The sequence below is a fragment of the Triturus cristatus genome, chromosome 3_2 (assembly GCF_964204655.1).
Source record: "Triturus cristatus chromosome 3_2, aTriCri1.1, whole genome shotgun sequence".
Taxonomy (NCBI): Eukaryota; Metazoa; Chordata; class Amphibia; order Caudata; family Salamandridae; genus Triturus; species Triturus cristatus.
In genome coordinates, this window is record NC_140584.1 from 1085217014 (window position 1) to 1085238884 (window position 21871).

Sequence of the window (21871 nt, forward strand, 5' to 3'; positions counted from 1 at the left end):
TCATATCTGGCTAAAAGGCCTTGGGTATTTGCAATGCGTCATTAGTTTGCTGCCTGGGAGTTAGTTTGGACTCTTTATCTGGTGGAGGAGCATCCCCTGATGTTTCAGAATTTGCTCTCTTATGGGCATTCAATACGACTAGGGAATCTAATGGCACTTGTCCCTTGATAAAAATGGGGTCTGTAGGAGAGAACTTATATTTTTGTCCACTCTAGGCGTTAAGATGTGGGCTCTGACTGGATCTTTAAAAATCTTATCAGCATTTTGCATCATGCCTTTAAGCATTGGAAGTGATTGTGATGACCTGTGTGTGGATGATCAGGTCTCAAACAAAAAATATTCTTCTAGTGATTCTTTGTGGAGCTCTACCCCATGGTAATGTACAGCTCCCCAGGCATTGAGTTCGTGATGTGATGCATTGTCTGGAGGAGATGGTTTGGCTGGGTAAAGGTCTGGATCATTAGCACCTGGGGGATCCACTGTGTTATATGTCCATGGATCTATTGGAATATTCATCCCCCGATCATCTGCATCATCATGATTGTCATTATAAGATTGAGAAGAACCCTGAGGTGTAATTTACAAAGGGTTCTCAGTTGGTGACGGAGGTGCTGGTTGTGGAGGCAGTGGCATATGAAAAGGAATTGTAGCCACAGACTTTCTCTTCAAGGGGATTTATTAAGTGTCCTCTTCTTGAATCTTGCATTTTTGAGGTGGCTTTATATGAATATGGCCATTGTCAGGGTTACTATGGAGCCTCTTTTGTTTCGGATCAGGTGGTAATAGAATAGTGTCCAATTTCGGATCCAGAGGGATCTCTTTGTGTTTCTGCGCCAAAGACTTCGGTGTCGACGGATGCTGACCTTTCAGCGCGGAAGAATTCGGCTTGATTGGTAGTTTCGGTGGCGGGGCGTCAGAAACGTCGTCTCAGTGCCGACCTTGACCAGAAGACAGAGGTGGTGCCAATGCCTTGTGCTTTTTCGGAGTTTGTGAGGGCGAGGCGTCTTCAGTAGGACGGGAATGTGAAAATAAACGTCCTGCAAGTCCAACGCTACCATCCAGTCTCCAGGGTCGAGGGCAGACAGGACCTAAGCCAGTGTCAACATCCTGAAGTTCTCCTTCCCGAGGAAGCGATTGACGTTCCTGGGATCCAAGATAGGATGCAGGCCCTCGTTCTTCTTGGGTACCAGAAAATAGTGGAATAACAACCAAAGCTTACTTCTGGGGCAGGAACACACTTGATGGCTCCCTTGGCCAAGAGAGCGGTAACTTCCTGTTGGAGAAGAGCCAAGTGATCCTCTGACATGAGATGGAATTGAGGTGGCATGGATGGAGGGGTAGTCTTGAAGGGTAGGGGGTAGCCCCTATGGACTATCTGCAAAACCCACCTATCCGACGTGATGTTGAGCCAGTGGGGGAGGTGAGGTGAGGTGATGGTGGATACTGCCGCCCACAGGCGATTGGTGGCCCTGAAAGGTCGGGATAGAAGGGTTTGAAGCTGCTGCAGAGGGGGCTCTGGTGACTGGCCCGCCCACTGGCCCCCCGACCCATGGCGTGGGATCCATGTCCCCGGCCGTGCGGAGGCTGGGCAGCTTGCGCAGGCCTGTGGCTCTGGGCGGAATGTGGCGGGACACCCCTTCCGCAGCCACGAAAGGGGCGAAAAGCAAACTGCGCTGGGCGTGAGGTCCAAGTATCGGACCGTAGCCCTAGAATCCTTAAAGCGCTCTAGCTCGTTGTCTGCCTTGTCGCCAAACAGGGACGGCCATCAAAGGGCATATCCAAAAGTATTGCTTGGACTTTACCCGAAAAGCCAGTGGACCTCAGCAAGGCGTAGCGTCTCAGTGCTACTAACATGAAAATAGTTTTACCTAGTAAGTCAGCAGTGTCCAGCCCACATCTTATGGCGAAGTTTGCTGCGTCTCTCCCTTCGGCAACTGCATGGGAGAGCACTGCCTGGGCCTCCTCCGGGCACTGTGGCAGCACCTGCGCAATGTGTCCCACACCGAGTGGGAGTAATGGCCCAAGAGACATGCGGTGCTCACCGACCACAGTCCTAAGCTGGAGAAAGAAAACATCTCCATCTCAAGGTGGTCCAGCTTCTTGGATACACTATCAGGAGGTGCGTTAGGGAATGCGCCCTTGGAAGTCGATGCTTGGACCACTAAGCTCTCAGGGGTAAGACGTTGAGAGAGGAAAATGGGGTCGCCTGGGGCTGGACGGTGGAGTCGGGCAATCATCCTGTCCACAGGAGCCCCTGTGTTGGGCTTGGACCAAGTGCCCAATAGGATGTCCGTAAGGGCCTCATTGAACGGCAGCAGGGACTCCGAAGAGGCCGCTGCCGGCTGAAGCACCTCAGTCAGGAGGTTAGTCCTGAACGCCACCGTAGAAAGCTCAAGGTTTAGGGCCTCGGACTCCCTACGCAACACCACTGCTTAAGATGCACCCTCCTCCGTAGCCACGGTAGGGAGAGATAGCATGCCAAGGTCTGGGGAGATGTCCAGACCACTGGCTTTCCACAACTCCTCTCACCAGTCCGGTTCCTCTAACTGGTCTGCCAAAGGGTCCACAGACTCCTCCCAGTCCTCCTCACCCTCCCCTGGTAGCCACTCAGGGCGATAGGGAACACCAGGGGAGAACAGTGGTACAAAAGAACCAGTCGGCGCTGGTCCGGCTCCGTGTCCATATCGAGGGGTAGGTCGGGGTCGACGTCGGCTGGGGACACAACCGGTGTTGGAGGGGGCGGAGGTGTCGCCACTGGATTCGGCACCGGAGGAGGTGTCACGAGGTTGACCAGCATCGATCCGGAGCCAGACCTGGATCCCAGGGGTCCTGCGGCACCAGAGCCCCCAGCCGAGTCCGCGGGGCCCTAAGGCGAGCAGGCGGAGTCGGGCTGCCCAAAGATGGAATGGAGGGCTTTGTAAAAGCTATGAAGTTGGGAAGGGGTCGCTCTGGCTCCCCTGGGAAGAGAGGGAAAGCCAGAGTCGACCCAACAGGCTCCGCGGGTGGAGCTGGACGACTACCTTCCGCTTCCCGCGTCGGCCGACGGACGGGGAGAACGCGAAGAGCGATGGTGCTTCTTCGCCTTCTTCTTGTACTTCGACTTACCCGAAGACGAAGACTTGGATGAAGAATGGTGGTGACTACTCCGCGACCGGTCCCGCGACAACCCTCTCGACCGGGACCTCGAACACATTTCGGGACCGCTCCCGCAAAGACTTCGGGTTCACGGCCCGGCAGTCGGAGCACAACTTCGGGTCGTGGTCGCGCTCCAAACACCAAAGGAACACAAGGTGTGGGTCCGTAATCAACATCAGTTTGCGACAGGAGTCACAAGCCTTGAAGCCGGTTCGAGGACAGGACATCCCTGCGTGCACCAGGAGTCGAACGACTCGAAAAGATGTCGAAAAAAGTCAAAAAGGGACTCGAGGTACCGCTCTCTCCGGATCTGCGCTGGCTGTCGTGGAAAAATAAAGAACTGACTTCATCGCGCAGGGGCGGCGTCTAAGTAGATACTGCGACGTCATTCCGGTGACCACGACGCCAACGACGAAAGCGGAGTTGAACGACGCCACCCATCGACGCGCAGGGTTACTGCTGAAGAAAAATTCTCTGGATCCAGTCTGAAGCCTGGCGGTAATTCTAAGTTGAGGAATCCATAACTAATTGTCTCTTCCAGATACCATACCGTCGAGGGGAGAGAGGATTGCGCGTCGAAGGAAACCCGAAGAACGGTTTCGAACTGGAGCGCAGCAATACACGTCTGAACCAGGTGGTGGAAAAAAACAATCTAACAATGGAGTCGATGACCATGCGCACTATCACCGAAAGGAGGTGTCACCTTACCTTGTGAATAGGAAAAACATCTTTCAAACATCCGGACTCAACACTAATGGGGGGAGTATGCAAAGAATGTGTATCTACAGCACATATGCCTCGAACATGAAGTTATTAGTTAACAGGTAAGTACTCTGTCTTTGGGGTTGAGTTTCTGGAGTTATAACAGGGGGTTCATCCTGGGTCAAGGATACACTCTCAAAACACCCTCAGCGGCACTAGGGCGGCCGGGTGCAGAGTGCTGAGGCTCAATGTTATCCAATGGGGGATAGGGGGCCTCCGGGTGGTGGCTGCTCACGGGCAGGTCACTGGGCTGTGGGAGCAAAGTTCCTGGTGTTAGACTCGGGGCAAAGTGGCATCCGAGTTAGCACCCAAAGTACACCTGCAGCGGCAGCTGGGTGCAGGGTGCTGTTTTGGCGTTGGGTGCCCTGTTGATTTCAATGGGGATTCACTGGTTGGGACAAAGACTGAAGGCTTGAGGACGAAGGTCTTCTGGAGGTGACCACTGGTTGGAGAGGTAAGTTGGGATGCCTGGGGTGTCTTTAGGCATCAGGTTTTCTTACCATCTCCGGTCGCAGTCAGGGGAATTCTCCAGAAAGAGACTGCAGGCGTTGTGGAAAGGGTGGTGGCAGGTCAGAGATCTCCATATCTCGGGTCAAAATTACCAGGGAGACCTCCTCGTGGTGTTGGGCCACTCGAACTCGGGCCGTGGGCGACGGGTGCAGAATTTGCAGATTTGGCCGGAGCCAGAGTCTGTGGGTGAGCAAATCTGGTGCTCACGGGAGACAGCCTTTTCTGTGAAAGGCAGGGCAGGTCCTCGGGGTTCTTGAGGTTGATGGCTGCAGGACACACCAGGATTTCGCTTCGGCAGGTTCGAGGTGGGGACAGGCCGGTAGGGCTGGTTTAAGTCAGTGGGCATCCTCCTCTTCTTAGCTTTGGCACGGCTTCTGCGGTCCTTCTTGTTCTTTTCTTCTTAGTCAGTTCTTGTCTGTGGAGGCAAGGCTCAGAGGGTGCCCCTAATTACAAGATTTAGGGGCGTTACAGGCAAGTAAAGGTTGGGACCAATGGGTCCCTTCCTTGGGGTATTATGCCACCCTCCAGTGGGAGGGGCATATGCCTCACTCTGGTTGGCTGGGTCCCTGCATCTGCAAGATGGCAGGAACTGAGAGTTGTGCTTCACCACGCCTCGCACACCTGAGGGGTGGGGTGGCAAAGGTGGGCACACCTCCCTTCCTCGAGTGGTTTTTCCACCGAATCTCCCACCCAAAGTGGGGGTCAGAACCGGTGGGGGCCAGTTGCTGGAAGCAGCAAAAGGCCTAGTGAAGCTCACAAAGCCTTTGAAGGAAGCTTCCCCTCCGTGGACCCTGCACATCCTGGGGGAGGAGGCTTGCACCTCGTCCCAGGATGTGCATTGTTTCAGACCCCCGAGAGCAGCAGGCTCTCGACCCAGGGAACCAGAAACATGTCTGGTGGTGGCAGCTGGTGAGCAGCCACTCAGCCTAAACACTAGTGTTAGGTCGTTTTTCAGGGGCATCTCTAAGATGCTCTCTGTGTGCATTATTCATTGAATCCCACACTGGCATCAGTGTGAGTTTAATGTGCTGAGAAGTTTGATACCAAACTTCCCAGTTTTCAGTAAAGTCATTATGGTACTGTGGAGTTTGTAATGACAAACCCCCAGCACCATATACTCTTAATGGCATTACTGCACTTACATGCATTGTGACTTCTTCAGAATTGCCCTCTCAAACTAGCAGATTACACAACATTGGAGGACATCATTCAGTACCATATTGAAGGTACGATTGGTTTTCTCATATGTTTAATTGAGCTGCATTAAAATTATTATTTGGATGACAGTTTTTAATTGAAAGGCCTTTAAGCACGGTGAAAACCTAAATCTGGCGTGATTCATGTCATTGTTTCTAATTAAGGAACACTAAGTATTTGCTTCAAACAGAATCTGAATAAATGGGAATTAGGTGTGGAGTCGATAAAGCTGGGCGGGTGGGGGGGGTCTTTGGAATTAATGCACAAGTTGCTTGGTCTATAGTAGCTTACAATGATTTTCACTGAAAAGCAGCAGCTCTCACTACAAAAAAAAAACCCTGGATGTTTTATTTTTAGGAGGCCTACCCTACATGGACATCTGATTAGTGACAGTAGGTGTACTGTAAATGTATGCACAGACTTCCAGGTAACTGGCTTACATATCTCTACAATAAGAATATTTCTCTAAGCCGCAGTTGCAGTTTTACCCCTAGCAGTCCTCTTTTGGTCTACGAGTCCAAGTCTTACAGGCTTTCTCACAGTATAAGAAAATGCAAGAGACTACCCTTACCAAGAGAGAAAGCTTTGAAGAAGCAGTCCTGTGTGTAAGGCCCATAGTTGACCAAATGAGATTGGTCTTTTTTGTATCTTATTCTGTCCAAATAATGCGATACCTACAAGGAGGAAAAAGGCTACTTACCTGTAATACTCAGTTTGCGTCCTTTAGTGCAATAAATTCATATGCTTTGCACACTTTTGCCACTTAGCGTTGGGCACAGACGTTGCAAGTTGTTTTTCTTTGAAGAACAGGTTTCAGTTTCTAGGTGACTTGAGATCACTCATCAAAGCCGACAATGCACCTGGACAAAGTCACCTCCAAGCCCCACTCCTCCCCCCATTGTCAATACTCGACTTGGAAGTGGCCTTTTTAAATATAATTTTACAAAAGCAACAAACAGTTGCTTTCTTTTCTGAATAGGCTTTGCATGGTCAATGTAGTACATTAGGGATGTTTTGAAATCTAAAGAACGTAAGGGCCTTTCTCCAGCTCACCGAGGGTGCAGTAAAAAAAAACATGCAGGTTGGTTGACATGGAACAAGGAAACAATCTAAGGCAGAAAGCATGAGCAGGTTCTTATAAAGGCTCAATATTTGTGCACCTGAATTTCAGGCTACTTCACAGGTAGGGCTTGCAATTCACAAACTCAATTCAAGGAAGTGATTGCCATGATAAAGGCTACTTTCCACATGAGAAATTGCAGTGGGCAAGAATGTTAGGGCTCAAAAACAGATCGTATCATGAGCCCATGAAAGGACAGGCGGCGTTCTAGACAGGATAACTTTTTAGACTCATGAATTATGACATAAAAGGAATTTTACACAAAGCTTGATGCTGTCTATTCTGCAAGTAGGCTGCTACAACTGCACAATGTACCCTGAAGGAAGTGCACGCTAGGCGAAATTTCTGAAGATGCAGCAAATAGCAGGCAATGTCATGTACTGAAGTCTGCAGTGGCTGTTTATTCACATTAAGAAAGTAGTTGAGAAACCTCTTCCATTTGATGTTGTAACACGCCCTTGTAACAATCTTCAAAATAAGCATGCACACTTCCGGGTGCAGAAGGTAGCCGAACTATAAAAGCTCAGGTGCTAAAGAAGAAATGACTTACCACCAGTAAAGCTCTTTCTGGTAGAGACTATCTAGCTGCCGTTTTCTCACCTTTTGAATATTCCCCAGGTGTCAGACTGGATCCGGAACCATTTCAGCGGCACCTCAGCATGCCGGAAAGTGGCACCGCACTGACGCCATTCTACTCCAGAAATGACGTGCAGAGCCTATATAGGTGACACTTCTGGGTGCTGATTTCAGATGTTTTCAAGTCTGTCCATGCCCCACCATGCAGAGTCCGACAAGCAAAGTGGTGGGACCAGTGTACAGATTCCTAGACTTGGGATCTTTTAAAGGACAGAGTTCAATCACAGAATGGGGAGGATGATAGGGTCTGCAACAAGATAGAGTCTCTACTACAAAGAGCTTAACCACAGGTAACTTGTTGTTCTGATAAGAGGCTTCTAGTTGGAGATTTATCAACTTTTGAATAGATATCAAAGCAATACCCATTCGGTGGTGGATCTGTGAATGAACTCGAACCAGAAAGTCCTGCAGGACTGAGTGGGCAAAATGCCCCTAACTGCGAATCTGACTGTCCAGGTAATAATGCTTTGTGGACGTGTGGAGGGCCGTACCCATGGCCGTCTGTCAAATGTCTAAGACGGGGACTCCGCTTGCTAATGCATGGGTAGCAGCTTTGCTCCTGGCAGAATAAAACGTATACCTTCTGGAGGCAGCTTATTGGCCAGTGCATAGCAAATCTTAATGCAGAGCACGATTCAGTGGTAGATGGTTCTCTTGCGTACTGCTTTGCCTTTTTTCACTTGCACAAACTCCACAAACAGCTTATTGTCCACCCGGTGATCTGTGGCACAATCCATGTCCAGAATGGCTCTGACAAAGAGGAGCGTCTAGGAAGGAATCCGGTGTGGCTTTGGCAAATCAATAGTGAGCCCCAAAGATTACAGGAGGTTTGCATTCAACAACCAGTCTTCAAGGTAGTGGGGAAGACTGGCACTCTGTCTATCGAGGTGCGCTCCTCCCACCGCCATCACTTTCGTGAACACCTGAGGAGATCTGGTGAGACCAAAGAGGAGCACGGTGTACTGAAAATGCTCTTTTCCCAACACAAACCCCAAGTAGCGTTGATGGACCGGCAGGACGGAAATATGGAAATAGGCATCCTACAGGTTCACTTCTACCATCCTGGGTCGAAGGCAGACAAGACCTGGGCGAGCATTTTGAATTTCTCATTCCAGAGGAAGGCAGTGAGAGAGCACAGATCTAGAATAGGCTGATTACCTCGGTCCTCTATGAGCACCAGAAAGTAGGGCGAATAACAACCATGTCCTACTTCTAGCACTGGCACCTACACCCTCTCGACAGCCCCATTGGCCAAAAGTGCTTGCACTTCCTGATGCAAAATGGAGAGATGGACCTTCGTCAGTTGCTGAGCGGACAGTGGAAGGTGCTGCCAAGAAGAGAGAAAGGGTAAGTCGAATCCCTTGCAGACAGTCTGTAGGACCCATCTGTCTGACATGATCGCTTTCCAGCTGGATAAGAATTAGTGGTTTCTGCCTCCCATGAAGTGCTGTGGCCCAGGAATGGCACAGTAGAGAGGTTTGGCAGTTGGGTCAGTAGGTTGGGGGGGTGGGGGAGGAGGACACTGACCTTGGCTGCATGGGCGGTGGGCACAACAGCCTCTACTGTAAAACTGCTGGGTTCTCTAGAGGGGATGAATGGTTTGGTGGTAAGGGATGCCTCAAGCAAAGCCAAGTAGAGGTCAGTAATTCAAGTAGGGTGGGAGGGCCACACACACACACACTTACATACACTCACTCACACCCCCATTATTCCCAAGTGTACACGTACACCCACCATTCACAAGCGCACACACACCAATTTAGAGCACACATACAATCCTACATAGCCCCACGCATCCACCAAACATTAAAATGCATAACACTTACCTTCTGCAGAGTCTTGGGGAGGGAAGCCTCGAGGGTTCCAGGAGGGTTGGGACTGCCTCTTTCTCTCATTGGCTGACCAAAGACCAGCCAATGAGAGAAGGCAGCAGCCTCTGTCTCATCACAGAGTGGGATTGGGTCAGTGAGACTGCAGACCCCACCACACTCTGTGACAAGGTATCAGAGATAGACACTCAACCAAGGCACTTCATAAATCCGAAGAGCCCACAGTGCGTGACATCTTCAGCCCACCAAAGTTCTGCTTAGGCAGCCTCAAGTCTGCACATTTAGCTCATGTCTAGCTCCTGGCTGCCGGTCCTAAAAATAAAGAGTTTCTGTCAGGCTGACGTTTGCTCAGGCTGACGGACACTCTATATCGGACAAAAGGTAGATGGGGGTAAGGCCCCTCCACCCTAAAGCATGGGTCGCTGCTGGGTTGAACTATTGCAGCCGACGAAGGCAGAAAGGCATAGAAAGGCGAGCAGTAGCCCTGCTCTTCTTAAAGCACTTAAGGAGGACTGGACATCGCCCGAGAATCCAGTCGATTGCAGCCACGCATTGCTGCAAATGGCAACGCTGGTACATATGGCATGCCTGATGGATTCGGTGGTGACTAAGGCCCACGGAATCGGAAAGTTGGTAGGATCATGATCATCTTGAATCACCCGAGAGTACAGGGCGAAGATCTTCAGGCACACCAGGGAGGACTTGTGCCATAGAATCCCAAAGGGGGTGTGAGTAGCATCACAACAAACAACTGGCATTAACTGACTTGAGGTCAAAGAAGGTAAAAGAAACGGTTGCTATTTGTTTCCACTCGTTTAGATTCCCTATCAGGGGGAGTGGTGGGAAATGTACTGGGATTAGAACAGGTGGTGGAAGCTTGCACCACTAGGCTTTCTGGTGAGTGGTGCTGAGAAAGAAAAAGCAGGGTCACCAGGAGCAGGGCGATGGCACCTGTCAATTTGTCTACTGACTGAGGAGCCAGAGCAAGGTTTGGCCCAAGCCCCCGATAAGGTATCCATCAGTGCCTCATAAAAGTGAAGAGGGGCTCAGAAGATGTTTGCCCCGTTTAGAGGACTTTGGCCAAAACATTAGTTTTAGTCACAAAGGTGGTGGGGGGGGCTAGAGGTAAAGAATTTGGCCACCCAACACATCACCATGGAGTAGAAGCAGATTTCTCTGTGGCTGGTCAAGGGAAAGGAAAAAAGGCTGTTTCCGCGGAGGTATCGAAGTCACTAGCCTTCTGTAGGTCCTCGTACCAGTTGTCAACTTGGTAGGACTGGGCGAACTCATCACTTGGGTTACAGACATTATCAAAATGAGTCCCAAAAACGGAATGCAAAGAGTGTTGTGTAGCCTGTGGTAATTCATGTGGGGGAAGAGGAGCCTCAGGAGGAATCGGGCACGATGACGGTTGATGCCGGACCAGAGTCAACTCAGCGCGAGGGCAATCAGGTCGCTTCTTCAGGAGGCGAAGTTGTCATAGACGCGGACATGCCAGGGGCCAGCATAGGTCGTTGTACTAGCAGCTGAGTCGGAGGCTAAATGCGGAGGATCCAGCTGGCATTAAGGGAAAATTGAATGGAAAGAATAAACACCCGGCTCCAATACACAGTGTCAAAAATCAAATCCAGCAGCACAAACCATTAATATATTGGAAATATCTCTATTTCTTTTGTTTATTTAAAGAAGATATACATGATTTGAAAACAATGATTTAGGCATCAATACATACAAAAAGAACTATCTCACACTCACAAACTATATAGCATCAGACTTTTCACATGTCACTCATACCTTGCAAATCATCCACATTCATAATAGAACCGTCAAAAACTCATGTAGTCAGCCTTGCAGAACAACAAAGCCCAAGGAGAAAGTTATCTACCCACACCCATATGTCTATAGACTAGATATACATTTGCAGGTCTATTTAAATATCTGTTCAAATTATTTAACACATTTACTAATACAATACCCAGGTTCTACCCACAACGGCTCCCTTTGAATAATTCTATAGATTCAGCAATTGCCCTTCTCTCTCTGCTGTTTTTGTTCTTCATTGAAACATCTTTTGGTATCCTGAAGAAAGTGTGTGGTCGGCTGACCACCTAACAACGAAACGCGCCTCAGCATCTGCGCTTTAGCCATTCAGACACTGAATCAAAGTTGAATTAACAATTGGGAAACATGTTCTCTCTGGTTTTCATTCTTTTATTTGATGTATACAAAAGATAAATGGATTAAATAATCTGAACAGGTGTATAAATAGACCAGCAAATGTATATCTGGCCTAGAGAAATATGGGGGTGTTAAGGCAATATCCAGTTTGGATCATTAGTACAGTATTGTGAGGGGGATATCTTTTCAACTTGGTTTTTGGTGTTCTGTAAGGCTGACTACATGAGAGTTTTAGTAGGTTCTCTTATGAATGAGGATGATTTACAAGGTATGAGTGGTATGTGAGAAGTATATAGTTTTTGAGGGTGAGACCGTTCTTTTTATATGTATTGATGTTTAAATCAAAGTTTTCAAATCATGTTTATGTACTTTAAATAAACAAAAGAAATTGAGATATTTTCAAAATATTAAACTTTTGTGTTGCTGGATTTGATTTTCAACTCTTTGTATAGAGCGCAGGTTTGGGGATGGGTTGTTCTCCTACCACTGTTTCATTTTCCCTGTCCCACTCCAATATGGTTTTTTTTCTTCTGGGGGACCCTTTTTGTTAGGTCTCGCCTGACCTAGCGCATGCGGTGGTCTGGCAAGACTTATTAAGAGGGCTCCAAAAAGTGCTACCAGGCCAGCCTAGAGCTACAGTGCATGTGCACGCGCGCCGTGCTTTACCGCGATTACTTTAACTTTCGCGGCCGCACGGCCACTTGGCATAGCCAATAGGTCTCGCTTTTGGGATCTTATAAGTATTTAGTTATGCAACTGTTGCATGGCTAAACACTTATAAGGTCTCAAATGCGAGACCTATTGGCTATGCCAATGCTTGTTTATATTGCATCAAGGGAGACCCCGCCAGCGGTATTCTTAAGTGGAAGGCCCCTGGGACCATTAGGGCCGAAGGCGCAACAGAGGGCGTCAGCAGGGATCCAAAGAGCCAGAACGTGGTTGTGTCTCAATCTGATGCGGTGTAGCGGAATGCTCTGGAAAAACAGACTGTGACTGAACCGGCTGGGGATTCAGCTCCAACTACGGCAGACTGCATAAGTGAGATTGAGAGGGATGGCACTGCCCTTGTGCTTGCTCAGACGAATTAGAATGGCGTGAGGGAGCAGAATCCTACTTCGACTTCTTATGCTGTTTACACCTGAGGATTTCGAGCACAACGAAGATGGACGTCTGAGCCCCTCCGTTGACTCTGGGACTAGGGGCGGGACTTGAAAGTGGAGCGCGACTTGGAGTAATCCTGTCCGGACTCTACTTGTGCTTAGCGATGACAAGTTTCTTCTCACGTTCCATGATGGCCTTTGGGTTCATCAACATGCAGTCACAGCAGATTTTGGAGTCGTGGTTCGACCCCAGGCACAACTGGGGATCTCGGTAAGGACGTCATTGAAGGGAAGTAACAGCTCCGACGAGGTCGACGCCGTCTGGACCACCTCGGTGGGCTTGAGGGCTACAGTGGGGAGGTCAAGATTAAGGACCTCAGCCGCCTGACGGAGGACCATCGTGTAGGAGGTACCTTCCTCCATCGTAGGCGGGGGAGAGGCGAATCCCGGGTCCGACGAGACATCGAGGTTGCCCGCCTCCTCCAAGTCGTCCACCCGATCCTGCTGGGAGTCACATTGCCGGGCAAGAGGCTCCTTGGACCCTTCCCAGTCGTCGTCCACCTCTGGCGTAGAGGGAGCCGGTCGCGGCGGCAAAGTCGGAGTAGGGACGAACGGCGTCGGGACCGGGGCCGTCTACCAATTCGGATCCCAGGCGGGAACAAAATGGTCCTGGAACCGGGGCAAGGGAGGAATAAACTGCGCCGAGGGCAGCGCCGGAGCCGGCAAAGCCGCACCTGGTGGCGCCGGAGCGGCCGGCACAGGATCCTGTGGCGCCGGGGCTGGCGCCGGTGGCAGAGCCGCCGGGCCCACAGGATCTGGACATGGGAACGCAGGGCCCGAAGGCACGCCGGCGGGAGCCCATGGCCTAAAAAGGCAGTCCATGGTAGCGAGGAATTTTTGTACCTGTTTGGGAGTCACTGACGGACCCGGGTATGGCGGGTAGGCCGCGGGACTCCCAGGCTCCAGGGGAGCCGCCGGGGCGAAGCCCCTGTCCCCCGCGTCCGGCTCTGGGGAGCAACGGGGGGGACGTCTGAGAGCGAACACGCTTCTTCGACTTCTTTTTATGGCGTCGCTTAGCGGAATCCGAGGGTGAAGACTTGAATCCGGAGGAGCGACGACTCCGGTCCCGCGAGAGGTCCCGGGAGCGGCGTCGGGTCCAGGAGCCATGGCTCGGCAATCCCGGGAGTCGTGTGCAGTCTCCAGGCAGTAGAGGCAAACATCGTGGGGGTCCGCCACGACATATTCCGGCGACAGGCCCCGCAGGACTTAAAGCCGGGCATCCCTACGTGCACCAGGAGAAAGAAGAGGAGACAAAAAGTCTCAAAATAGTCAAAAAGTGACTAAGGTACGTGCTCAATCCGGATCTGCGCTTGCTGGCGCGGAAAAATAAAGAACTGACGTCAGCGCGCATGGGTGGCGCCTAAGTACTCTCCGTGGGCCATCTCGGCGCTTACGACGCCAGTGACAGACGCGGAGCCGCACGACGCCACCTACTGACGCGCAGGGGTACTACTAAACTAAACTTTCCGGATCCAGTCTGACACCTGGGGATATTCTAAGGTAAGGAATCTATCACTAACGTGTCTCTTTCAGATAATAAAATTACATTTGTAAGTACAAATAAAAGAAAGAACACGTTTTTTTTTTTACCCTAATTGACCCTTTCTTTTTGATGGCTACTACATTTTTACGTAGGGTGAACATCTTCTGAAATATCCACATGTGTTACACTACATCCAGAATTCTTTATCCCAGCAATGGTTGCTGAGAGGTATACACCGGTTATGGAGCTAGTAATAAGTCACTGAATGTTATGAAAATCCCACAAAGAAACCTGCAAAAATCATAACAATTTTGCCTTCTCTGCTAAACATAACTACACGTTTCTATATTTCTATATGTTTCTTAAGCATTCTCGACTGTTTGCTATTTTTCCCACTTTCCTACTTCATTAAGTTATGCATTTGTTTGATTACCGCTGTTGCAAATCAAGTGTTCAATCCATTTCCCAATTCATTTTTGGATTTCGCTTAGCACTTTGAAGAAACAAAATGACTGTGATTTTTAATCACTAACCAACACAGTATCCAAAAACAATAAAGGTAGAAATAAATGGGACGACATCTAGTAACTGAAAAAAAGCAACTGAACAGCAGTAGTTGGTGGAGTCAAGTAGTGTGAGATTTGTGTAGTGAAGTGAACACTTACTGTGAGGATTCAGTCTTCCCTGCCATTCTCCAACGCCAGGAAAGAGCACAAGGTGGCGCTCTTTATCCTGGTTGGACCAAAAGCGGTCTGCAGAGATAGAAACCAGTAAGCGTACAAAGTTGGATATACTAGATAAGGAAACAATCATGAAGACTGAATTACTGGGAAACAGAGCAAAAACGTTTTTTTATCAGTTCCTTCAAAACTTGATGGAAAATACCTTGACAGAACTGGTTTCATTTACTGTTACAACTCTAGAAAACACCATCTATTAACTTTAGCATAGACAATAGGCTTCGATATGAATCACATTTAAGCTCTATAAAAAAAGATCAATAAATCCTGCTCACCTCTCTGTCTGCCTTGGATGCTGCGTAGTGCCAAGATGTTCTGCTCGTCGGATAGAAACTGCTTCATCTTGTGAAAAGGTTCTTTCCCCCGTACAGTGAGTTTATTCCACGGTTTGGGTCTGGCCAGAATCTCGCTCACAGAACCTTGAGACAGTCCTAGCACATAATGTCCAAATATCCGTTGCCCAATATTGTGCTTGATCAATTGCTCTTTCACCTGCCGTGCAATTTCCGCAGTGTCCATCTCCTCCCCTTCAGAGATGCTGCCAGCGCTTTCTGACTGGCTGGGAGATGGGACCATGCCATTGACATCTGGACTTTGCTGTTGTAAAGGACTTTGGGAAGATACTGAGTTTGTGCTGTAGGGACCTGGTGAGAAAAGAATGTTTGTGCTTCCTGCTTCCTGCATAGCCTTGGAATAGAAGGACTGCATTAGCTGTCGCTGAAGAAGAGAGTTTAGTGCAAATTTTCCCGTAGAGGCCAGGGGGGTGCTGTGTGCCAGGGATGAGCTGAAAAAGTCTTGACTTAAACCCGTTGGAGAGAAGTGATGGGTGCCATTAGTATTGGAAGCATGCTCCCCTGCGCTGCGGAGCAACTGAGGAGGCGGGGAGGCTGGCAAAGGTGCCGGACGCGAACACTCAGGCTGGTCTTTCCCTTTTCTCCTGGCTGACCCTACAAGAAAGGTCAAACATAATGCATTATGGGGGATTCAAAAGGCAAAAACCGAAATAAAAACGCAAAGTTTGCCCCACAAAGTTAAAAGGTGCATTTTTTTTGTTTTTAAAAGAGGGCCAATGAGGTTTTTATATTGAATTTTCAATAAGCCAAAGAAGGCCACCCAAATTAAGCCACATGCATTTCATGTTTGTACCTTTCTTGTACAGTAAACTGCAGCCTGGAGAAACCCCACAGAATCAATGCAAGAAATCATAACGAAATCCTATAACGACCTGCCTGAACCAACAGCAAACCTTTACAATAGAAAACAACTTTCTGGTCAGCTTTTGCTAAGGATCGCCACGGACTGAACGCCCAAACAAGCCTACGACAGAAAACAAACACATGTGCTGGATAATCTGAAAAAAACACACAACTCAAATGAAGCCTTATATGGAATGAGGATATTAAAAACATATGATAACATTGAAAGCCCCTAGAAATGCTTTACAAAAGATGGAAGTGCTGGAAGCTGCGACCAAGGTGCAGATGCTGCACAACACTGCAAGAAAACACTGCTGGGCGCACTGATATCATTATTGAGGAATCTAACAAAATATCAGGCTCGTCACTGCGCTTGGGTCTGAGGCTGCTCATGGACCGTACAGTGCCAAGCCAATCACACAAGAGAACAAAAAACCGCCAGGCTCCTGCTGTGCGTTCACCCCCCGCCCCCTCTATGTGCGCCTCGCGCACCCGGACCATGAAGGACTGCAATGACAAAAATCCTACCACTCAGGTCGCTGCTGGTGATGCGCAGAGTTGCGTTCTCAGACTGCAAGGAGCGGTTTTTCTCCAACAACAAAATCTCCAGAGGTTTAGCTGCATCCTATATACATGTGAAAATAGAACTGTTAATCTTAAGCTGAATAACGAGGGTTAGTGACCAGCTAGTACGTTTATGGCAGAATAAACATTCTTTCTAAATTTATTAAGTAGGTAAACTTGTGCAATATGAATTTTCAGGGTGATGTTTAACAATTCAATATATCGAGTAAATACGTTATTTCAATTGACCTTTTACAGACCACAGTGATTTGCTCTTCAATATCTACTAAGCTGGAAGTGGTCTAGCTTTGTCATCCACTGTAGAAAGGCAGCTTATGGAAATTAGGTTGCCATAAAGCCACCCCACAGATTGTTCGACAAAACTAAACCCAAAGCAGTCGTGTCCGAAGAAAAGGAGCAAGATAAAAAGGAAGGTATTTACAAAAGTAAATCAGACAATCGTCATTCTAATTCTGCATTCTTGTTTTTATCGTACAAAATCTTTTTTCTAGTCTAATGTTGGATTTTTCATATAACACTGGAATGCTGGGATGCCACAAATAAGTTACTTATCTGTAGCAATGGTGTTTACAGTCGCATTCACATGGTTAGCATGCTAGTGGTTCAAACTGGCGTAGTCCTTGAAAAATGAAAAGAAATGTATTGGACCTCAAACTGAGACCTATGTAATGCACACAGAGCTAATCTTTTGGCTTTAATCGCACCTGTAAACCATTTTGTGTGTTTTAAAAACATGTTACTTACCGTCGGTAACGCCTTATCTGGTAGAGACTCAATCTACCTGCAGATTCCTTACCTCTAGAATATCTCTCAGGCACTATTAGACTGGATACAGAAAATCTTGAGCAGTACCTGTGTGCACCCATAGGTGGCATCGATAAGCTGCGTCATCGTCCGTGCCAGATGTGACGTGTGCATCGCCTTTATAGGTGTCACTCCAGCTCACTGACATCAGATTCTTTTTTTGACATTTCCACATTCCACACCAGAAGCACAGTCACATTAGAAAGTCGATGGACTAGTATGCAGACACGAAGGACATACAGGGATCTTCTAGACCAGGGGTACTCACAAACTTTCTCTTGGGGGCCAAATTTACAGTGTGGTTTGTGGCCGAGGGCCGCACCTTTGGGGGCGGGGTCATTGGGGGAGGGGGCGGGGCTAGAGCAACAAAAAAACCAGTGACCATGAGGTGGAACACCGGTCCCTGCAGCGGACGCCTTCGTCCACTGAGCCACCGGACCCGGCATACACATATCTCTCTCTCTCTCCCTCTACCTCCCTCCTCCGTCTCCCTCCCCCTCCTTCCTCCTTCTCCCTCTCCCTCCCTCCTCCGTCTCCCTCCCTCCTCCGTCTCCCTCCCTCTCCCTCCCTCTCCGTCTCCCTCCCTCTCCGTCTCCCTCCCTCTCCGTCTCTCTCTCTCTCTCTGTCTCCCTCCCTCTCTGTCTCTCTCTCCCTCCCTCTCTCTCTCTCCCTCCGTCCTCCGTCTCCCTGCGACCCCTCCCTCCCTCTCTGTCTCTCTCCCTCCCTCACCGTCTCCCTCTGTCTCCCCCTCTCTGTTTCTCTCTCCCCCTCCCTCCCTCTCTCCCTCTCCCCCTCTCTCCCTCTCCCTCTCCCTCCCTCCTCCGTCTCCCTCCCTCTCTCCTTCTATCCGTCTCTCTCCGTCTCCCCCTCTCCGTCCCCCTCTCTCTCTCTGTCTCCCTCCGTCTCTCTCCGTCTACCTCCGTCTCTCTCCGTCTACCTCCGTCTCCCTCCGTCTCTCTCCGTCTACCTCCGTCTCCCTCCGTCTACCTCCGTCTCTCTTCGTCTCCCTCCGTCCTCCGTCTCCCTCCCTCTCCCTCCGTCTCCCTCCCTCCCTCTGTCACTCTCCCTCCCTCTCCGTCTCCCTCCCTCTCCGTCTCCCTCTCTCTCCGTATCCCTCTCTCTCCGTATCCCTCTCTCTCCGTATCCCTCCCTCTCCGTATCCCTCCCTCTCCGTATCCCTCCCTCTCCGTATCCCTCCCTCTCCGTATCCCTCCCTCTCCGTATCCCTCCCTCTCCGTATCCCTCCGTCTCCGTATCCCTCTGTCTCCGTATCCCTCTGTCTCCCCCCTCTGTCTCCCCCCTCTGTCTCTCTCCCTCTTCATCTCTCTCCCTCTTCGTCTCTCTCCCTCTTCGTCTCTCTCCCTCCCCCTCTCTCACTCCCTCTGTCTCCCTCCCTCCCATCTCCCTCCCTCTCCCCGTCTCCCTCCCTCTCCTGGTCTCCCTCGCTCTCCCAGTCTCCCTCGCTCTCCCAGTCTCCCTCGCTCTCCCAGTCTCCCTCGCTCTCCCAGTCTCCCTCGCTCTCCCAGTCTCCCTCGCTCTCCCAGTCTCCCTCGCCCTCCCCGTCTCCCTCGCTCTCCCAGTCTCCCTCGCTCTCCCAGTCTCCCTCGCTCTCCCAGTCTCCCTCGCTCTCCCAGTCTCCCTCGCTCTCCCAGTCTCCCTCGCTCTCCCAGTCTCCCTCGCTCTCCCAGTCTCCCTCGCTCTCCCAGTCTCCCTCGCTCTCCCAGTCTCCCTCGCTCTCCCAGTCTCCCTCGCTCTCCCAGTCTCCCTCGCTCTCCCAGTCTCCCTCGCTCTCCCAGTCTCCCTCGCTCTCCCAGTCTCCCTCGCTCTCCCAGTCTCCCTCGCTCTCCCAGTCTCCCTCGCTCTCCCAGTCTCCCTCGCCCTCCCCGTCTCCCTCGCCCTCCCAGTCTCCCTCGCTCTCCCAGTCTCCCTCGCTCTCCCAGTCTCCCTCGCTCTCCCAGTCTCCCTCGCTCTCCCAGTCTTCCTCGCCCTCCCCGTCTCCCTCGCCCTCCCCGTCTCCCTCGCCCTCCCCGTCTCCCTCGCTCTCCCAGTCTCCCTCGCTCTCCCAGTCTCCCTCGCTCTCCCAGTCTCCCTCGCTCTCCCAGTCTCCCTCGCTCTCCCAGTCTCCCTCGCTCTCCCAGTCTCCCTCGCTCTCCCAGTCTCCCTCGCTCTCCCAGTCTCCCTCGCTCTCCCAGTCTCCCTCGCTCTCCCAGTCTCCCTCGCTCTCCCAGTCTCCCTCGCTCTCCCAGTCTCCCTCGCTCTCCCAGTCTCCCTCGCTCTCCCAGTCTCCCTCGCTCTCCCAGTCTCCCTCGCTCTCCCAGTCTCCCTCGCTCTCCCAGTCTCCCTCGCTCTCCCAGTCTCCCTCGCTCTCCCAGTCTCCCTCGCTCTCCCAGTCTCCCTCACTCTCCCAGTCTCCCTCACTCTCCCAGTCTCCCTCGCTCTCCCAGTCTCCCTCGCTCTCCCAGTCTCCCTCGCTCTCCCAGTCTCCCTCGCTCTCCCAGTCTCCCTCGCTCTCCCAGTCTCCCTCTCTCTCTCCGTCTCCCTCTCTCTCTCCGTCTCCCTCTCTCTCTCCGTCTCCCTCTCTCTCTCCGTCTCCCTCTCTCTCTGTCTCTTTGCCTCTCTGTCTGTCTCTGCCTCTATCGGTCTGTCCCTGTCTCTGCCTATCTGTCTCTGTCTGTCCCTGTTAGTCTCTATCTGTCTGTCTGTTTCTGTCTCGCCCTACTGCCCTCTGTCCCCTTACCCGACTCTCACACCCTGCTGTTCTCTTGTCATTCTTTGTCAACTCACCCCCCCCTCCCCCTTCGCTTGTGTGGCAGCTGAGGCAGTTTCCCTTCCAGGGCACACACACAGCCCCACCCGAGTACTTCACAGGTCTTTAAGAGACCATTTGCATGATAACGAGGCTTTGTTGTATTTCACCTCTTAGCGCCCCAGCAGCTCCACTCGGACTATCGCTTGAATCCCCGGGCCCCCACAGAGCAGAGTCTGTGTTTGCTGACACTGTTAATTTTTTTTTTAAAAAACACCGGTACGATGTCTGCAAGGTCCGCGGGCCGCCAAGAAAGGCTTGCCGGGCCACTGGCGGCCCTCGGGCCGTACTATGAGTACCTCTGTTCTAGACAGAAGAAACCATTTGCAGAAGCAGGAAGGATAGGAGGGTCGGTAAGGAATCTGCGGCTAGATTGAGTCTTTACCAGCTAAACCATTATCTAAGGTAAAGAACGTGTTCATCTGATAGAGACTTCTAGCCGCAGATTCCTTACCCTAGGATAGCTAACCAGGCAATAGCTTCCCGGAGGAGGGTTTACGAACAGGCTTAGACCAGGAAGTCCTGGAGGACCATACGGGCAAAGTGCCTGTTGTGATGGCCCTGACTATCAAGGCAGGAGTGTTCAATAAACATGTGCAGAGAAGCAAACATAGAAGCCTGACAGATAACCAGAACGGAGATACCACAAGCTAACGCAATGATGGCAGCCTTTACTTTGGTGGATTGAGTGAGCAAGGTCCCAGGGATTGTTTCTTTACCAATGTGTAGGAAATTTTCATGCAGAGCATAATCCACCTGGAGATGGTCCATTTCTGCATGGCCTTCCCTTTCTTTGCTTCGGCAAACCCAACAAAGAGTTGATTGTCCACCCGATGTTCCTTGGTGCGATCAATGTAGAACAACGGCACTCTTTTTTAGGTCCAGGCGATGCAGTCTATTGTCTTTGGAAGGGTTAAATGGATCGAAAAAAAGTTGGCAGTGTGATATTTTGGCTGACAAGGAAAGGCGTTAACACCTTTGGCAGGAAAGAGGCACGGGTGCAGAGAACCAGTTTTGTCTGTGGGGGAAAGGTTGGTGCGTGGAGGATGTACGGAGAGCCCCTAGAGCTTGCTCAACCACTTGGCCGATGTGACGACTACCTAGAAGGATTATATTATTTACCCTGTAAGCATCTGTTCTTGGCATGTAGTGCTGTAGATTCACATGCTTTGCATAAGTCCGCCATGTAGTGTTGGGCTAGAATGATTACAAGCTGTTTTTGTTCCAAGAAGTTTTCTTTGAGTCACGAGGCTGTGCGACTCCTCCACTTGGGAATAGTGCACATGGTTATCGATGCCATCTTCAGATTGTTTTGCAGTGGGTAGATGAGAATGTAAGAATGGTGTATGTAAACACTGAGATGTCAATGCGTTAGTATGAAATAAAGTTTATGAACTGCAACCTACACAAGAATCTGGAAAGGAGGGATGACATGTGAATCTACATAACTACATACCAAGAATAGATGCCTACAGGGTAAGTAATATAATCTGTTCAAGGCATGTGTGCTGTATATTTGTATGACTATAAAGCAGCTACTCTCCCAAAGTAGTGGTTAACTTGTGGGTGTTGCAGTTGTCTGAAAAAGTGCCTTAAGTACTGCCTGACCACCAAAGGCTTTTTGGCATGAAAATAAATCCACACAATGTTTCGTAAAGGTGTGTGGAGTAGACCATTTTACGGCTTTACAAATATCAGCAATAGGAATGTTCTCTAAAAAGAGCCATAGA

At 50.3% G+C, this 21871-nt stretch overlaps 1 protein-coding gene across 3 annotated transcripts in view; it reads right to left on the minus strand.

Moving 5' to 3' along the window:
• CUX1 (cut like homeobox 1) overlaps positions 1 to 21871 on the minus strand; it is a 1097219-nt gene that overhangs the window by 422091 nt on the left and 653257 nt on the right. For all 3 annotated transcript variants that reach the window (XM_085649842.1, XM_085649843.1, XM_085649841.1), the window contains exons 14-15: positions 16475 to 16571; positions 15026 to 15697 (exon numbers count right to left, since the gene is read on the minus strand). In XM_085649842.1, the coding sequence (XP_085505968.1) occupies positions 15026 to 15697; positions 16475 to 16571 (769 nt within the window). The remainder of the gene's footprint in view (positions 1 to 15025; positions 15698 to 16474; positions 16572 to 21871) is intronic.